At 34.5% G+C, this 19,908-nt stretch overlaps 1 protein-coding gene across 2 annotated transcripts in view; it reads left to right on the forward strand.

Annotated features, from left to right (window-relative positions):
- Positions 1 to 19,908, forward strand: part of PCM1 (pericentriolar material 1) — a 44,885-nt gene that overhangs the window by 15,698 nt on the left and 9,279 nt on the right. For both annotated transcript variants that reach the window (XM_050895257.1, XM_050895258.1), the window contains exons 10-32: positions 418 to 616; positions 913 to 1,089; positions 1,828 to 1,985; positions 2,199 to 2,413; positions 4,044 to 4,198; positions 4,280 to 4,409; positions 5,131 to 5,265; positions 6,801 to 6,991; positions 7,551 to 7,751; positions 8,685 to 8,907; positions 9,051 to 9,196; positions 10,167 to 10,357; positions 11,562 to 11,745; positions 12,420 to 12,775; positions 13,323 to 13,481; positions 14,284 to 14,340; positions 15,596 to 15,768; positions 15,853 to 15,981; positions 16,573 to 16,693; positions 17,005 to 17,142; positions 17,374 to 17,507; positions 18,605 to 18,739; positions 19,305 to 19,502. In XM_050895257.1, coding sequence (XP_050751214.1) covers positions 418 to 616; positions 913 to 1,089; positions 1,828 to 1,985; positions 2,199 to 2,413; positions 4,044 to 4,198; positions 4,280 to 4,409; positions 5,131 to 5,265; positions 6,801 to 6,991; positions 7,551 to 7,751; positions 8,685 to 8,907; positions 9,051 to 9,196; positions 10,167 to 10,357; positions 11,562 to 11,745; positions 12,420 to 12,775; positions 13,323 to 13,481; positions 14,284 to 14,340; positions 15,596 to 15,768; positions 15,853 to 15,981; positions 16,573 to 16,693; positions 17,005 to 17,142; positions 17,374 to 17,507; positions 18,605 to 18,739; positions 19,305 to 19,502 — 3,905 coding nt within the window. The remainder of the gene's footprint in view (positions 1 to 417; positions 617 to 912; positions 1,090 to 1,827; positions 1,986 to 2,198; positions 2,414 to 4,043; positions 4,199 to 4,279; positions 4,410 to 5,130; positions 5,266 to 6,800; positions 6,992 to 7,550; positions 7,752 to 8,684; positions 8,908 to 9,050; positions 9,197 to 10,166; positions 10,358 to 11,561; positions 11,746 to 12,419; positions 12,776 to 13,322; positions 13,482 to 14,283; positions 14,341 to 15,595; positions 15,769 to 15,852; positions 15,982 to 16,572; positions 16,694 to 17,004; positions 17,143 to 17,373; positions 17,508 to 18,604; positions 18,740 to 19,304; positions 19,503 to 19,908) is intronic.

Here is a 19,908-nt window from a genome sequence, read left to right on the forward strand (position 1 = left end):
TCAAATCTCAAATCTACAGCATATGGACAAAAGAGCTTAGCAGAGGAAAAAAATTTACAGGACTTTTCTTTTTACCATGTTGAAATGTTAAACTTCAAAAAAAGCAATTCAGCCATAAATAAACCCTTAAAAGAACTCTTTGGCAGATTCACAGCATGAAAGCTTCCACTTCCAAAGTTCGATAAAGCTAAAAGGAACTGACTGAAGTCTTGTTTACAAAAGCTACTTATTACTCTCTGCCTGTTGGCATTGCATGCCATGAAACTTAAGACAAAAGCTTTTGTTCGTCTAAGAAAAGAAGTTATTAACTGCTGTTTTGCATGTTGGTAGTATTTTCTGTAGTTATATTTTAATTAATTCAGTTAAGCGGGTTCCTTTTTGCAAGTTGTTCTTATGAGCTGTATTTCTTTTCTGTAGTTTTTCCTGCTTCAGGTTCTCCTCAAAGGAGTATTGATCAAAGAAGTACAACTTCAGCTGCTTCTGGTCCTGTAGGCATAGTAACTGTTGTCAATGGCGAATCAAATAGCCTGGCATCTGCTCCCTATCCTCCTGATTCCCTGGTTTCTCAGAATGAGAGTGAAGAGGATGACAATCTAAATCCAACAGAAAAGCTTCAGTAAAAGTTCTTTAATTTTTTTCATAATGTGCTTTAGTGATTTTGAGTGTTACTTTTTTAATAAGTTCTGTGTTAAGAAACCATTTCATATTCCAATCTACTTACTAAATGGTCTATAATACCAAATTAAGTGGTCCAAGACGGTTAAATGAGTTCAGAGCTTCAAGCAGAAGGTTCTTACAGCTAGGAAAATGGCAGTAAACTTGAAAAACTATAAATTATATATTTACTTTTCAACTCTCCATAGATTTGATTACTGTGACAAAACACATAGCATATTCTGTTTTTCTCCTCAGGAAGCTAAATGAAGTTCGTAAGAGGCTGAATGAGTTACGCGAGTTAGTTCACTACTATGAGCAAACATCTGATATGATGACAGATGCTGTGAATGAAAACACTAAGGAAGAGGAAGAAACAGAAGAATCAGAAAGTGATTCTGAACATGAGGATCCACAGCCTGTTACAAATATTAGGTTGTCATATTTTTTGTCATCCTAAATCTTTGTAGCCGAGTTGTTGCTGGTTTCCTGAAGCAATACATTATTTCAGTCAGCCAGAAGTAACTTAATTCTGTGATTACATTAACTTTCCAAAATTTTTAATTTGAAGTAGCTTTCTTATACAGATGATTAATAATAATCTTGTCCTTGGTAACTTATTTATATAGCAAATGTAGATTAGATTGGATATTTAGAAAATCACTGTAAGAGACTTCAACATCTGTAATTTCTTTGGGTTTAAGCACTGAATTATGTGTATGGAATTCCACTAGAAGGTTAAAAGGCCTAGACTAGAGAATTGGAATAAAACCAAACTTCAGTTTAGAGAAGCATTTAGAGCTATAGTCTAACAGGGCAACTGCGCGCATCAAGGTTCTTCATTGTGCAGAAATGAATACTAATTTAGCTGTGAATCATACAAAGCTTTTATAATATAGACATATACCTTGAAAGCCTCTTGTATTGTTGTAGATCTAGCAGGGGATAATTCATAGCTTCTTCAGATTGCCTAAAAAAAAAAAATCTATTGGAGAGATGGATATTGAGAAATTCCAAATGTCTGGACTGACTTTATATGTGGTTGATATATATTTTTTTTTTTTTAAAGGGTCAGGACACATTCCTATAAAAGCCAGTTAATAAAGTGGCTGAAGTAAATTCCGTCAATATCAGTTCTTAAAAACTTAATGTGAGTAATGTATTTTACCCTAGAAACCCTCAAGGAATCAGTAGTTGGAGTGAAATAAATAGCAACTCAAATGTACAGTGTGGAACTAATAACAGAGATGGAAGACATCTTAATACAGACTGTGAAATAAATAACCGATCTGCTGCTAATATAAGGACTCTAAAAATGTCTTCTACTCTAGGTATGTTCTAAAATTTTCCAATAATTTTAGGTCTTAGTGCAAATTATTCTGATAGCTGCACAGAATTTGGGAGAACCTTGTTTGATCAGCAAAACATTCAAGAGTCTAATCATTAAGCTGTTATTTTTCTAATGTCCAGTAATTACAGTGGACTTCAGAAGTTCAATAATGTGTCATTGGTGCTGTTTTGTTTCCTCCTTTCCCTGCCTCCAGACTGTCATAACAGGGAGGACGACAAAGTCATCGACCTACCCCAAGGCGAAGATGATGAAGTGGAAGAGGATAGAGTTAGTGAAGATTCCGTATCTAGTCACAGAAGCAGCCTGGGTGATGCTGCTGGAGATGCTGAGTTTGAGCAGAAGATCAATAGGCTTATAGCTGCAAAACAGAAACTTAGACAGTTACAAAACCTTGCTGCTATGGTGCAGGTATTTTATAAATATAAATCTGTGCACAAAAATGTAGCATTCATTATTTCAAGTCATGTATAACTTTTAATGGGGAAAAACACTCTGCTTAGTGTAACATTTAAAATGCTCATTTTTAGGCTGGGAGAAAGAGATACTGTTTGATTTTTCTGAAGTCAAGGGTGATACTTCTGAAGTTCAAATCTGCAATTTTCTTGGGGGATACTAACCTAACAGAAGAATGGCCTTAATACTTAACCTTGGCACTGGATTACAAAATATGAACCAAGTAGTCTAATATTTTTTTAAATAATATTGATCTACATTTTTAAGCTTATAATGAATATTAATCAGTTTTAGTTTTTGAATCCTAGGTTTTGCAACATCATTCCATCAGTGAGGAAAAATTACTTGTTTTCGATTAAAATCTTCAGATGTTGCAACACGTTTGAGTTGGGGTATTTTGGTTTGGGTTTGAGGGTAGCGTTTCTTGGGTTTTTTTAGAATCTTGGGGGTCAGCTATGAATTGAAAGTGTTTTAAATTTAAAATATCTCATGCTAATTTAGTGATGCTTATTAAAAACATATTTTCATGTTTCTAATGTGCCTACAGAACGCTCACATTTGAGCACCATCTTATGTAATGTCTGCGTACTGAATACACACAGGTCTATCAGAAATGTAAAGGCTTTATGTGAGAACTCTAAAATCAGTCTCAATTAGAACATACATTTTACAATAGCAACAGTATAAACATTATATTGTTATTTCAAGATTATACTGCTATCAAAAATTTCTCAGCATCTGGATCAGTCTTGGTTTTTATCATCACAGTAGAGATGTTAACTGTACAGTGCTATAAATCAGAATTAGAGATGATACAGCAGCTTCCTTAATAAATAACCTAATTAATGGCATGTCTTCAGTCTTTCCTTCATATTTACAAGGCTTGTATCTGTATGTACTCAATAATGGTACTGTAGGTCTGTGTAGCTGTGTCATACTTGGTCACTGATGATGATCTCTCCTGTTCAGCAGGTTCTGTATTAGGAATGATCATGTTGGAAAACAAAAGCAGCAGTGGCTACAGCTTGAATATTTTCTATTTAAGTTGAGAACCGAAAATACAAAAAATTATGAAAACAAGAAAAGTGGAATAGAGAACCATGTAGAAGACTGTTTCTGAAATATTTTAGATTTAACTTTCAAGAGTACTTTTGTTTTTATTTAAGCTGTTAATAGTAATATTTAACTTATGACTACAGTAATTAAGCAGTCTTGTTCACCTCAGTCTCCTTCTATTCCTCTTTTCGCCTCCCCCTTTTCTTGACATGCCTGTGTGTTTCTATCCACTCGGTTGTAGGCATAAAATACAACCAAGTGGTTTATGCTTCCAGAATGAGACAAGTTATCTTGCATTTACAGTGGAAGTTTCAATAGTGTGAGCTTTATAACTTTAAATTCTCTCATTAACTTGATTTATCTTAAAGTCATGGTGCCATGAAGATGATGACTTCTCAGTTTATGATCTGAACTAAAGATAAAGCTATTCACTGTTAAGTTTTGAAAAATTAGTTTTGAGAAACTAAACTTGTTACATTTTGTGTATCAACTTGAAAATAGTCTAACTGCCTTTCTGACATCCTTTCAGGATGATGATCCAGAACCTCAAGCAACAATTGCAAATGCATCTAATATTGGTGACTTGTTTTTGGGTGAGATGGAAGAGACAAAGCAACAACCAAACAATGTCCGAGCTAGTACCAACAAATTGCAAAAAGATGTAGAACTAAATGAAAAAGCAAGGTATGCCTTTGTCAAAGGATAGTAGATTCATGCTTTAGGCAACTTCTTGCCAAGTAATATGCAGATAACTTATTTACACAGAGAGAAGTTTTATGAAGCTAAACTTCAGCAGCAGCAACGGGAGCTTAAGCAGTTACAAGAAGAAAGAAGAAAACTGATTGAAATTCAAGAAAAAATTCAAGTGTTACAGAAAGCTTGTCCTGACCTTCAAGTAGGTAGAATGTATTTCTTTGCTTTCTTAAGCTGTTGAACAACGAAACATAAAATACCTTTCACACCATTTTTTCACTATAAATATTGGAAAAAACTTAAAAATGGTAATACTTGTATACTCTAAGCAGCTGGACTTCTAAACCTAGAGAAGAGCTCTGGTTATCTCATTCCACTGTAGGTTCTTGCTCAGCGATTGCTGTATCAAGCTCTAAGTTCGCTGTAGTTTGTCCTCAAAAGCCTTGATGTAAAGTCTTCAAAGATAGAGAACCTTCTGTCTTGTTTTTAGCCTGAAGTTTGTCTGTCCATACCTGCTAGTCACTGCATCTTCACTCTTCTTAGCAGTCATTTGCAAGGTCTGGTATTTTGAAACAATATTGTGTCTTGTAAGCATGATCAACACTTTTTTGTATTCAAATTTAACTGCACAGTGCTGTACTGTTTCTGATACTCTTTGAAGATGAACTTTTGTTCTATGAAGTGAGCAGTAAATTATTGATACTGTGCATCTGCAGCATTATATAATACTATATTACATAAAAATAAGTTTTGTTGATTGCTGGCTAAGTTCTGAAATAAGTGTTTAGCCTTGATTTGAAAATCCCTTTTCACTGAACACTAATTCTTCTATCTCATAAAGCCTGAACTGTGTTGGGTTTTAACAGCAGATAAGTTTCAGAAAGCTATTCTACTCTGTTTTGCCATTTTGCTTTCTCTTTCAGTTGTCAGCTGGCCTGGGTAACAGCCCAGCAAATAGGCAGACTTCCCCAGCAACCTCAACTCCAGCCATGAATGAGTGTAACACAGCTGGCAAGCCTTTACTTGAATTTGATGAATCTGTACCAGTAGGCAATGAGGTATTTCATACTTGATATTCTGTGACTTAAAAAAGGTTTAAAAAGGAAAAAAGTTCTAGGTAACTTGGACGCATTTTTAAGTACTTGGCATGGGGACTGGAGTAGTAGACATTTTAACAAAGTATGTTTAAATTCTTTGTTTCATTTCTGGGAAGAAGTAAATATTGACCTGAACTGGCAAGAGATCTTTCCCCAAATGTAGCAGTTGTTGCCAAATATTAATGTGGAAGTTGAATGAATTTTGAATTTGTATTGTGAACATTTGATAGTGTATACCACAGGCAGGTCATCCATGAAGAAAATGATGGCAGTATTTGAAACGTAGTTTATCTTCTACACATCTTCCTTCCCTTTTTCCCCCAAAATTCATGTCTTAAATAATGATCTGGATATTACTTAGTCTTTCTGAAAATTATGCTAGCATTTGTAGGGATGGAGGGATATGTGATGAAAAGTGTTTCCTGGCTAGACTAGAGGTCAGAAGCAAATACCTGAAAAATACCTTTTTTAAGAGACTTTCTCTGTGAGTTGCATCAGCATTCTTGTAAATTTTCCTTTAACAGTCTAGGTGAGGCTGACTGGGCAATGCCTGTACTGTTATCATTAAAAGCCAAATTTTCCTTCTCCAAGAAGAGAATTTCAGAACTTTGGCATCTTCCAAATAAGCATTATAGGACAACTTGTCTCTCTTCACTAAATAAAATGTCTGAATTCTTCCTGCTAAAAAGAAACTGTCTCTAAAATGAATGTGCTGATGCAATTGCTAACACTCTACAAACAGGTTGGGTTATTAATTATCAAAATATGTATGGATTTTTATTGGAAAACGTCTTAGCTCCAGCACCACCAACTAGTTCAGTTGCTTTCAGGCATGAGTACGCTGTCACTTGCCTGTCTCTCTTAAGTCTGCGTTTTCCAGTCTAGTTCACTTACACGATTGTTTTTGTATGTTATGCTATTGTGTTATGCTGTTTACGTGTTTGTGAAAGTATCTTGCCATTTGTGCTTTCACTGTATCTAATTTAAGGTAGATAAAGGTCTCTTTCTACCTGTACCTTTCCATTTATGTGCTCTTCTTTGTAAATCATGGCTTCCTTAAGTCTTGTTCAAACATACACTTGAAGCTTCTGCAGGTTGCCGAAAATATTTTTGTTGTATCCTCTACTTTGTTATCAAAGAAGTACTTGGCACAATTTTCAGATTTCTACAGAGGGTAGTATTCCGTCATGCTACTTGGAGCTAATGCATAAATTAAGTGATAAAAACAGTATTGAGTGAAACATGTGTTGTTTTTCTTAAAAAATTCTGTCCTGTAATGTTTAATTACCTTCTTAGATTTTGCAGTATTTGGGATAAATAGTAAATACGGGATATATTTTGCAGCTTTCTGTGGTGTGGCTTTAGTTACAGTATAATACCAATGCCTGAACAAAAAGGTATCAGTGTAGTATCAAATATTGAAATTTTAACGTGCTTTAGTTTAGATTGTATTTATTTTGTTTATATTCTAATGTCTTCCATTTTACTGCAAACAGTTATGGTCTGAGATGAGAAGGCATGAGATTTTAAGAGAAGAATTGCGACAGAGAAGAAAGCAACTTGAAGCTTTAATGGCTGAACATCAGAGGAGGAGAGAGCTCGCAGAAACAATATCTACTGTTGCTGCATCTGTTAAAAGTGAAGGATCAGAAGCTCAGCGTACTCCACAGCAGAGTAGGACTGAAAAGTAAGAACACGAGTTGCTCTGTGTTAGTCAGTGGGTGCTTCTGTTGTTCAGTGAGATGTAAGTCTTGGGGCAGTTTCCTGTTTTCATCTGAGCACTGAATGTGATGATAGAGCTGTAAATTAATTTCTTGACTTATAAAGTAACTGTTAGTTGGCAACTTGCCAGTTTTATGGGTCTTCCCAGCATATTTAGTCTTCCCTGCTCCATAAATGGTGAAAAATCACCTAAGGAGAGGAGAATGTGTGGAAAACGCCAAATGCTCAGAGTAATTTTTCTTCATCTCTACACCATTTATAACAATAGTAAAGTAATAATTTTCTGAAACGGTAAGTAATTTTATTTAACTGTCCCAGTATCAGAAGAATACTAGTTTCATTTTGCATTGGTGAGATAATGTTTAAATTAATTTTGGTGCAGCTTGATTAACTGAAGATAGACAGACTTGTAATTGTCAACAGACTGTTTTAATAATTTGTCATAAACTAAAAAGAAGTTCTCTTCCCAAACACCCCTCTTTTTTTTTCTTTTCTTTTTTTTTTTTCCTTTCTCCAATGTTCAGTAGGACAATGGCTACCTGGGGAGGTTCTACCCAGTGTGCACTAGAGGAAGAGAATGGAGATGAAGATGGTTATCTCTCTGATGGAGTTGGTCAGGCAGAAGAAGAGGAAGAAGATGCGTCAAGTTTGAATGACAGTTTCTCTATTTATCCCAATAACAACATACCAGAAAATGCATATTTTGTTAAAGAAAACAAGGATAGGTTAGTGGCATTACTTTTTGATCTGATGCTTGTCAGAATATATTTGGAAGGGGTGGAAGAAGCATTGCATTAACTACAAGGCATGCTTTTACAGCAAAGTTAAATTTCTTTCTGTTTGCTAGGGAGCTGTGTGTAGTGGCACTTTCTTGTCTGAGTCTCTGTAGCTGAAATGTGTATAACTAATTTGAGTGTTTCTTCTATTTTCAGTCATATTAAATGTCTGCCATTGAGCTCTCCAGTTGTGTTGCAGTAGTTCCTTGTGTTCCCATGTTGTTTAATCAGCTTAAAAGATAACCTATATGAAATTTTTGCTGTGATATTGATCAGTCTCTTCAAAAAAAGTACTTCAGAGAATTAAACTAACGCTGAAATTTTTGCTTTCAAATTGTTTGCTTTTGCAGCTTTGAAAACTATTTCTTACTAGATTTTTTAATTAACATGAATATTTTTAACTATTGCTTACCTGATTGATTTCCTTAATAAGCTTTGTGTGACTAAATGAAAATGCCATGTTAAAAGTAATGTATATCTCTTCAATTGATTTCCTCTGTTTTTGATACCAAAATAATTTTAGTAGATAGTGGCCTTCTAGTCAGGAGCTGGGCCTCTTAATTCTTGTTGGTGGCTTCTATTTTCATCTGAGTATATATTATATATCAGTAATGGACGACACTAAAAACAATATCCAGAAACATCCTTAGCAATTCTTTTTTTACAGTGGTTGTCTGTTGGGTGGCTGTTATTTTCCATTTGTTTAGGATAATGTTGGATTGACAAAATTGTGTGGGTGATTAGGTGGCATGCTGAAATGGCCTGTGCCAAGTGAGTTGTTGACGTACAACTGAAACATAATTTGAATAATGGAAGTATCCTTAGAAGAAGTTGTTTGAAATGTCAACTTCTGTCCTCATTCTTCCTTTTTTCCCCACCCAGGTGGAAAAATTGCCGTCCTCTTTCAGCAGATGGGAATTATCGTCCATTGTCTAAGGCCAGGCAACAGCAAAACATAAGTATGCGACGTCAGGAAAACCTTCGGTGGATGTCTGAACTTTCATATGTGGAAGAAAAGGAACAATGGCAAGAGCAGATCAATCAGTTGAAGAAACAGCATGAATTTAGTGTCAGCATTTGTCAAACTCTGATGCAGGATCAGCAGGTAGATATGAAGAGCAGTTATTTTGCTGGTTTTACTTTGTCTTTTTTTTTCTTTTCTTTTTTTTTTTCCCCCCCTCTAAATCTTTCCAGCAATAACTTCTGGTTTTGGTAACTTGGTCACTGTCATGTATTTTCTTTCCACAGACCCTCTCTTGTCTCCTACAGACTTTGCTTACAGGCCCTTACAGTATGATGCCCAATAATGTTGCATCTTCACAAGTACATCTTATTATGCATCAATTAAACCAGTGTTACACTCAGCTGACTTGGCAGCAGAATAATGTCCAAAGGTTTGTTGACTGTATTAGTGTTTGACTGTGGAATTTGAAATGCTTCAGCAACAGAGAACATGGTTATGTGAATAAAAGACTACAGATAATGGTTAAATATGAGACTATTGAACTTCTGAGTTGATTACAAGCTTTTGAAATTGTATACAGCATTTTTGGTTGTTGTTTTCACCACTGCTTTGACACATTTGAGATGGTTCTTTTTGAGTAATCTTTGGTGAAGAGAACCAAAAGTTGGCCTTACTTCCAAAAATATGTTGTGATAGCTTTATTTGGCTTTTTTGTTTAGACCTTCTTTCCTTGAATATGCTTTTATGTCTGTAGTCTTTGCTAGACTACCTGGCAAGATTTTGGATTCTAATGGTTATGGAAAGATGGTGGGAAAGCTTTTTGTCCTTTCTTAGTGTTGTCAGTCAGAATTTATGCTTACTTATGCTCCATTTGGATGTACTACTTTTACCTTCTGAAAAATGATCTTTTAAAAAAAAAAATAATAGTCATTTTAATTCATTGCATGAAAGTTCAAGCTCTTCATCTCTGTTTTGTATTTGGTAAGTGGTATATGGTTACTGGCTTCTTATATAATATTTTACAGTAGTTTTAATGCCACTTCTGCAAATATTTTGTATCTTCAGTTGTTTCTATTTAAGTTTCCTTTTCAGCCTGCTTATCTTTTTAGTACCTAGTCAATTTTTTGTTGTTCTTGCAAGGATGTTTAACTTTTGTAAACATGACCACTAGTACAGAGTGGTTGGTTTTAAAACTGTTCCTGTCTGTCACTCGGGATTAAATACAAGTTGTTTTTCTCTTGAGGTTTTTTTTTTTTTTACTAGCTAAATGAAGCAGTTCTTTATGTACATTACGTGGGGCAGGTGAAATAATATACTCAAGTAATTTGAGATTCATAAGTTTACAGCTTTCCCTTAGCATTCTTTTTTTTCCCAAGTGCTTATTTTTCCTTGTTTTCAAGGTTGAAACAAATGTTAAATGATCTTATGCGCCAGCAAGAACAACAGTGTCAAGAGAAGCCATCAAGAAAGGAGAGAGGCAGTAGTGCACCACCACCTCCATCTCCTGTTTTCTGTCCATTCAGCTTTCCTCCGCAACCTGTGAACCTGTTTAATGTACCAGGATTTACTAATTTTTCTTCCTTTGCTCCAGGTGAATATTACTACAGGTTTGAAAAGTAATACGAATTTCAAAAATTTCAGTTCACTCATTTAATTGAAATCTTAATGTGAACTTGCTGAAACTCTGTGACTTTTCCTTTATATTGAAATGGTCTTAAACAGCGTGAGTCCATATTATCCTAGCAGGAGTTTGTTAATGTTTATTGCTGAACAATTGTATATTTTGACTTCAATATGAAAAGCAAGACTTTCTCAATAAGAAGTTGGTTATAGTTCAAAATACCCACTCCATGAAGTTAACATTTTAAATGTTCTTCATCCAACACATGAAAAGCAATGTTTGAAGCTTTTACATACCTTCAGCAATCATTTAATAGTATTCTAAGTGAACCCTCTAATTTTAAGGTGACACTTGGTAATTATTTCTCTTTTTCTTAGAACTTCCAGCACTCATTTTTGTTTTAAATGCCTGTAAATGGAGCATGTTCATAATTTTTGTTCCCATCAGAGGTATAGAGTAACTGTTGACTTGGATACAGTGTTCCTAATCTCATTACCAAGTCTACTTTTACTGTTGAATTTCAAATGGAAAAAAAAGTAGGTATTTTACTGTATCGTTAAAAGCTGTTAAAGCTGTTTTAATATATTTCAGCCTTTCCAGGAAACCAGGAAATAGGCATAGACCTAGATTGTAGCTTTCAGATTCTAAAGTCTGTTTTCTGTTTAAGAATTTATTTTAAATTATGCAGAACCTGCACAGAAGAATAGTTATGTTCAATTTGCCACTATTATAAAGATTCTGAAGTTAAAATAAGTATTATGAATTTATGACTTCTTTGGCCCTATGAATACTTGTACCCTTGGAATTTTCTTGTCAATTTGATGGTAGTTGAAGTATTGATAAAGTCTTCGTGCAGACAGAACTCTGCCTTTTTTGGAACTGATGTCATTTTTACCTTCACTTGTAGGAGCTCTTTATTGGGGTTTCTTGAAGTACCTCCATCTCTGCACTTATGGGATTGTAGTGGCATGTGTAGTATCCAGTAATGTTTGAAACCTGCATTGAAGATAAATTCTGATTTTGTGGTGCTTTCAGGACAAAAACAGTTTTTGCTTACTTCCCCTCTGTATTTTTGCTTCATAATTTTATGTTGCCACACAATATGTCTCAAATTTGACTTTGATCACACAGATAAATGAGGTAGTATCTTCTGACTCTCTTGTTTACTTTGTAGGTATTAACTATAATCCAGTGTTCCCTTCTGGTTTTGGAGATTTTGCACACAATATTTCCCCACACAGCAGTGAGCAGCAGCAGCAAGAACATCCTCTAGATCATAACGCTTCTGGGAAAACTGAGTATATGGCATTCCCCAAACCTTTTGAAAGCAGTTCCTCTAATGGAGCAGAAAACCAAAGGTATTTAATGTCACAGTGCAACTCCACTCTAATCATTTTTCCTCCCTCTCTCCTCCCTTTTCTGGGGCTTGTGGGAATTAATCATTCTTTTAGAGAATTTCTTGTAATAGAATTACAAGATGAGCTTTACTCTTGCAGTTTCCAGTTTAATTTTTTTACTTTTTTTTAGTAAAGTTTTCTGCTTTTCTGTATATTAACTAATGTATCATTTCATGAATATTTTAAGTGTTGGAGTGGGTTTGTGATACTTCTTGTAAGTGGAGGAAGATTTCATTTCCATGTTTTCTGAAACAGCTGTTTGAATAACTAGAGGATATAATTTCAGTGAATGCTTATTTTTTTGTGCTACAGTAGATTGTAATGAATGTTTTAAGAAATGTTTTGTCCTATAGTACTATTTGAGTACAGCAATAGCTGCATAAGTATATTCAGGTTGAAATCAGTGATAAATGTGAATTTCTTCATACATCTTCTGTTTTCCATTTGGAAGGGTTCTTACTAGATTTCACGCACCCCCCCACCTCCCACTACCCCCACCCCATGTTCAGTTGATGATTAAGTAACTAGGGCAGATAGCTTGCATTATGGATAAAGCTATTTGCCTGGTAATACATGCTGTTTCTATCTGAGAGACTAGGTTATGATATATTGTGGTGTTTCTTTCTTTCTGACAGAGGGAGTCATAGGCAACCTGAAGAGGAAATGGAAAAAAGATCAACTTGGCTTAATGATAGCCAGGAAGTGAAAAAAGATGATCAGTCTCAGCTGAAAGCAGGTTTTGCAGTTTCAGTACAAAACATTGCTTCTGGTCATAAAAATCAGTCTGATATGAGCAGGAGAAGAGAGTTTGATGAAGAGTCTTTGGAGAGTTTTAGTAGCATGCCTGATCCGGTAGACCCAACTACTGTGACAAAGACATTTAAATCTAGAAAAGCATCGGCGCAAGCAAGCTTGGCATCAAAAGATAAAACGCCCAAATCAAAGAATAAGAGGAAGAGTTCTCAGCTAAAAGGCAGAATTAAAAATACTGGTAGGTTGTAAAGTAATGTTAGATACCATAGCAAACTCAACTTGGATTATAATCATTACATTCCAGAGAATTTACTCTCCATAAATGGTACCTCTGATAATGAAAATAAGTTACTGAAATATGAATTCATTTTACATTATGTAACTACATAAGGTTTTTTAGTGTTTCATTAAATAAAAAGCATAACTGATGAGGACATCATGATTTGAATGGATAGTGGATGCAGATACACTAAGATCTGGAATAAGGCACCAGGAGAATCTTCCTCTTCATTATGTCTTCATGTTCAAACTGGATGACTTGCTGAAAGTTGTGCTTCAGTAAAATACTGAATGAGAAGAGGGACAGTACTGGCATGTATAGTACTGTTGCAATCGCTGAGAATTTAGCGCTGCTGTATGGCTTCAGCGTACAGAGGAAAATTTTTGGCTAGGAAACTTCATTGGTGTTTTGCATCTTTGAGATTGCCCTTGAACAAATTCTTAAAAGTAATAAAACATTTTGTAAGCTATTTTTTTATTTCTTTCTTTTCATTCCCTCCCATTAGGTTATGAAAGTGCAAGCGCTTCTAGTGTGTGTGAACCCTGCAAAAGCAATAAAAGCAGACACTCTGAAGAGGTTGTTCATGCAAAGGTGTTCAGCAAAAGGAATCGGGAACAATTGGAAAAAATAATTAAATACAGTAGATCTACAGAAATGTCTTCAGGTATTCTTTTCTGAATGTCAGTAACTATTTTGTGAACTTCTCTGAGTAAAGGACCTCCATACTTAGTTGCTAGTGTATTATTTAAAAGCAGTATATTATAATGAGAAGACAATACTGTACATTTAGCATGTGGATTTTGCTTTTTAATTTCTAAGGATGCTGTAAACATAAAAGTGTGTAAAAAAAAAAAAAAATGGGTATTGATTGCTTTTGGGTGTTTTCTGTAGATTAGGTACTTGATTAAATAATTTAGAAACAAACCTGTTACTATAAAACAAAAACCTAGCCAACCAGAAACCTCACTCATTTGTTGGTGTTATGGAAAGTAACTGCACAACAGATGAAACTCTTTAGCGTTTAAACTACATCCTGTACTGCATACATGTTTTCTTTCTATTCACGCTTAAAGGAGCTCTATCAAATATCATTCATATTCAATCTTATAACATCACATAAACCTTTACATTTTTGCCATCTGCACTGCTTTTCTTGCGTCTAGATCATTAAAATATTCTCTTCTGTGTCTTTTTAGGTTCTGCCAGTATCTTTGTTTTGTTTGAAAGATGCAGAAATTTTAGTCATTGTAGCACGATGTACAGCTTTGTCAATGTAGCTGTGTCCACACTAAGAGCTGTTTATTGGTATACGTAATAAACTTTTACCAGTCGAGTTCTCACAATAAGCAGCTTTGATGTGGTTTGGATGACTAAGCAGTCTTCCCCCTGCTGTTTTGTATAGACCCTGTCTTTATTTCTGGTGCACATTTTTGTGTTTATCACTGTCTATCCCCACTTTCCTACAGCGCATGCTAGGAGAATTCTGCAGCAGTCTAACAGAAATGCATGCATTGAAGTGCCAGGTAATGCATTCACTGCTTAGCTTCAACAATGTCCTATTACTTTTTTTTTTCTTTTAGCTTTTGTCCTGGTTTCGGTCCTATAACTCAGATTGTTTAGCAGATGTTCAAAATTAGTACTATTGCAGCACCTTCTCTATAAACAAGGCAAGAGAAGTTACTTGTAATTTGCATGAAATGCAATAATACAAACTACTTTGTATATATAATTATATTATTTATATATAATTGTGGAGAATGTGTTTATCATGTTCTTGGTTAGTCACAGTTACAAATAGAAAATACACAGGTAGATACTACAACAAAAAACTTAATTTCAGTAGGCGTTTTTAGTTTGTTTAAAAGCTACTATTACATTTTATTAATGGGGGAGGGAAGTGATTTCTGGTGGCTTTTTAAAGGTTGAAAAAGCTTGCCTCTGCTTAAAAATACTGGTAAACTATTTGCAGACAATCAAATTGCACAGTAACATTTGCTGTATTGCTAATAACTTCATTAACTTGTATACTAACAAATATGCATCTGTTAAACTAAGCTGAGTGTTCCAAAGTTAACTTTTATTCCATTCAACACTTGCCAAAATAAGTATGTAATAATTTAACTGTTGTGATGCAAGGATAATCCTTAATTTTCAAAGGAATAGGAGACTTATTAGGGAACACATTGTTTTCTCATACATATGTAATAGGGCTTAAGGGTAAGAGTTTTTGTGAGCCTCAGAAGTGATACTAGACATGTATGAGAATGTAGGACTTATGCCTGTGTGGGAAGGAGTAGCTTGCTTGAATTCAGTCTAGAGCTTTCTTAATGTTGTTGCTTGTGTGGCAAAAGTGTGGAATACTTGTATTACATAAACTTGAGACCTTTGGTTATTTCACTTGAAATATCTTAAAACTCCATTTTTAGTGTTGAATACCTATTCTGAAAGCAACATTGTGGTGTGTGCAATATTCTCTTTAATAAAGAATACTTTCTAAAGGTATTGTTCAGAATTGTAAAGAAAGTTATTCCTGTGAATGCTTTATATTTTATTTTGTATATAAAGGATTTTATAAAGTATTATTTCAGAATGTTTAAATCTTTGCCCTTCAGGAAATGAGTAAGCTTTAAGAAAGCAGCTATAAAATGGAATCTACAATGATAGAGATATAATTTGTGTACCTGTAACTTGTATACCTGTAATTTGCATACCTAATAGGCAGTTGTCTTTCAACTGGATGCATGTCAAGGACTTAATGAGTTCCTTTTTTTTCTACAGAAACTGGTAGTGATCTTTCTATGTTTGAAGCTTTGCGAGACACAATTTATTCTGAAGTGGCAACTCTTATTTCTCAAAATGAGTCTCGTCCCCACTTTCTTATTGAACTTTTCCATGAGCTTCAGCTGCTAAATACAGATTACCTGAGGCAAAGGGCTCTATATGCTTTACAGGTATGCACAAAATTTTTGATCTTGTGTATGAATCAAACAAATCTTAGATCCTTTTTTACAGTATAGATTTATTATCTTTTCCAGGATATAGTGACCAGACATTTATCTGAGAACAACGAAAAAGCGAGGTGCACAAAATCACTGAATTCTGCAACATGGATGGCATCAAATTCTGAACTCACTCCCAGTGAAAGCCTTGCTTCTACAGATGATGTAAGTTTTCAAGTTTAGAAGCTAGTTTACTGTCAACTTTTACTATCTTTTCATTTTACATGCATGCTTGTGTACTGAAATATTCATACTAGCAATTGAATTTTTCTAAAATTAGTATCAATACAGACTTTTCTAAACAAAGAAATGCAAGAGAATCTTAATGCAAAAGTGATTAATTATGGTAGGATTCTTGATGCTGGAAATGAGTGATGTGTCAGGGAGGAATAGAACATGGAGAGGGGCATAAATCGGAAACTGATACTCAAAAAGAGCCAAAATCCTCTTGTGAGTAAGGTCAGGGCAAGTACTGATCACAAGATTCCCAAAAAATTTTTGCTTTTTTCTATTTAGGGAATCACTGATGCATCTGTACAGTTTCTTACGTGTTTTATACTTGAAGTACTTGAAACAAACATGGTAGAATTACCTGATGGATTTAAATACTGAAAGTAAGGTTGTTCCCCAGTCAGGCAGCCTGGTGACAAGTCTTGATACCACAGCATGTGGCTGAAAAGAATTGCTGGCTTGTTGACACATCTGTGAGAGGATGGTGCATTCCTGCTTTGTATTCAGTTGTTTGGTGTTTTTTAGGAAACTTTTGGCAAGAACTTTTCTACAGAAGCATGTCAAGATTGTGAACAAAATGATGCAGATAATGGGAGTACTATGTCTACATCTTCAAATTTTGAACCCTTTGCCACTGATGACCTTGGTAAGAATGATGTGATTTACAATGTTGTAAGTGTTACTCCCTCCTAAAATGCCTGCAATTGTCTACGCTTAAATAGTATACTATTCTTTGATTTTTAGTGTGTAATCACATGTTTGGTAAAACAACACTTAGAGAAATTAGCCACTTGTGAAACACTTTGAGTTGATCAGAGTGTGTAATAAAATATTGTAACTCAAGTACAGTTACATGTAGATTTCAAAACTTTGGCTTTGAATTAATTTTTATCATTGTTTACTTGTAAATTGAAAACTTTTTATTTAGATTAAAAGGTGTTTTTATTCTAAATATAGGCAACACAGTGATTCACTTAGATCAAGCTTTGGCTAGGATGAGGGAATATGAGCGTATGAAAATTGAAGCTGAAAGTACCCTTGACTCTGAGGGCTGCTCTAGTAATTTTCAGGGTGCTTCTGCTGCTAAATTAGAAGGTATGCACATATATACGTATTTTGCTTAGTTTTAGAAAATAATTATTCTAACTATCAAGAATCATTTAATTGGCTGAATTGCTTTCCTCTTCATTTATATTGAAAACTTAGCAAAGTTTCAAAGGATTAAGTAAATATGATTTACTTAAAAAAAGGAAAATATGTTTTTGAAATTGGTATTTCTTTAATAGTAATGTTGAATGACTTAAATGTGCATTTTTTTTTAATGAGGTCCAAGTACCAGTGAATGTCTTACTGTGCCACAGTCAAGTGAAGTTTCTGCTGTTCCATGTCCTCGTATAGATACTCAGCAGCTTGACCGGCAGATCAAAGCAATTATGAAAGAGGTCATTCCTTTTCTGAAGGTAAGAACTCTTTTCAATAATGTGTGAATTAGAAGAATAGGAAAAGGACTTGCATAATTGCATAGAACATTATTTAAAACTGATAACTTGCATCTTAGCAACAGCTGCCAATAAATGTGTTAAGTTGCAGACCTTGCTGAGGATGAAGTAAGAATTAAATACTCCAACAGAAAGATTCAGTGGAGTTTTTAATAGGAGAAAGAAATGGTAAGGTTTCTAGATTGCATAGGGCTGGTGGACTTGACATCAAGAAGAATAGAGATTTCTTTGTCTGGAGCTGACCAAATCAAGTAGAAATGTTTGAGAATGTACTTCTGAAATATTTGCTGCCTTTTAGCAAAGAGAACTGAGATAATTTTAACTAAAACTGTTACACACAATGTACCTTGAGGTATTTTTTGAAGAATAGCTCTGTCAATTGTTGATTTTTAGCATTATTTTCTCCTGTTTATAAATATCTTTAAAGTTGTTGAGAGCTTATAAACTTCTGTGAATACAGCGGAGGAATGTACTACTTTAAAGAAGAAGTAGTCACAGTTCATTCTTCACAAGGTTAAAGAGCAGAGAAGACTGAGTTACAAGATGCTTAAAGTCATCTCCCTGTTCCCTTTTATAGTATGCGCAGTATATAAGCTTAGGTTTGTTTAATAAGGTACTTGGTTGATATTAGGTTTAAAAACTGTGCATATTGTTGACATGCCACAGTCTCAGTGCCTGAAGACTTCTGTTTTGTTTGCAATTTTAAGGAAGCTTACAACAGTAGATATCTTAACATACACTTTAATACACTTGAGTACACAACCACAATATATGAAGATTCTTAGTTTGTCCAAATGTTAAAAGATGGCATGTACTAATTTATTAGAAAAGTGAGATAAAGCTTTGTGTGTCATGGCCAATCAGTCATTAATGAAGTATGGTATCTGCTATAACTGTGTTCCAGTTAGTTTGTTTTGTGAGGTGGGTTAGGATCTTTTCATGGAGTGCTGTTCCTTCAGTGGACAGGTGATTTTTTTAATAAATGAAATTCAGTATTTGAGTTGATGGCTAACTTTTTTTTAAGTGGTAACTAAGCTCATTCTGTGATACTTGTTTAGGAACACATGGATGAAGTATGCTCTTCTCAATTACTGACATCAGTAAGACGTATGGTCTTGACTCTTACACAACAAAATGATGAAAGTAAAGAATTTGTGAAGTTCTTTCATAAGCAGCTTGGCAGTATACTTCAGGTTAGTAGTTTTTCAGTGTTGTTTTGCAACTCTATTGCAACTTGGATAATAAGCAACAGATAAACCAGCTTCCCTGAAGTTACATTTTACAACTTCAATAGCGTAGCTGCTGATCTCCTTCAGCTTTGATACAGCAATGAGGTATTACCTTGTTTCCTAAAATTAAAGCTTTACCATGCATGGAACTTCTTTTCTATCACTGCCAGATAGTGAGAGGTGTATCTCCTGCCTGGGGCTGTCTTTAGGGAGAGCTCTGGTGATGTTCTTTGTGGACATTTTGTGTAAATTCCTGAAAATCAATAGGCTGCTCTTTCTTCTTTTGTGTTTTTTTTTTTTTTTTTTTTCCCCCTACAAGCATAGAGTTTAAATCAGTAACTTGATAAGTTCTGTGTTATGTGACTAGAGAGTCTACTTAAAATCTGTTTAAGACACTAAACCATACTTTAAAAAAAGTACAAGCTATTATATACCTAACTAATTCTGAGTTATTAGGAATATGACAAATACTTAGTCTTTGAAGTTTGAAATTCTTCAGTTTTTGAAACAGGCTTATTTCTCTTCACAGGATTCACTGGCGAAATTTGCTGGTAGAAAATTAAAAGATTGTGGGGAGGATCTTCTTGTGGAGATCTCTGAAGTGTTATTTAATGAATTAGCCTTTTTTAAACTCATGCAAGACTTGGACAACAACAGTATTTCTGTAAAGCAGAGATGTAAAAGAAAAATAGAAACTACTGAAGTGATACAGTCTTATGCTAAAGAGGTTTGTTTTATTGTATTTTTGAAAAATGTAGCTTTTCTGAGTTTCCTAAATATCTGTATTTCCTAAACTACTTTGATTAGCTTAGTTCATACATTGTATATATATGGGTGGGGTTTTTGGGTTTGTTTGGTTGGTTTTGGTTTTGGTTTTTTTTTTTTTTTACAAATTAGTGCTGTGTAGTCACAGTATTGCTTGTGTAGAAGCATGAACTAGTTTTCCTCAGTTAGGGAGATGTCCTGTATTATAGATGAGTGTTTGTTACAGATATCTAATTGTGTAGACTTTGTTGTTGGTAATTCAAAGGAAATGTGTTTTAATGGTTATATATGCACATAGGAAGGAATAGTCAAGTGTTGAAATAGCATTAACATCTGGAGCCATTGAGTAGTTGTTGTGGTTTAACCCC

Source organism: Gymnogyps californianus, chromosome 4, assembly GCF_018139145.2.
Source record: "Gymnogyps californianus isolate 813 chromosome 4, ASM1813914v2, whole genome shotgun sequence".
In the NCBI taxonomy this organism is placed as follows: domain Eukaryota; kingdom Metazoa; phylum Chordata; class Aves; order Accipitriformes; family Cathartidae; genus Gymnogyps; species Gymnogyps californianus.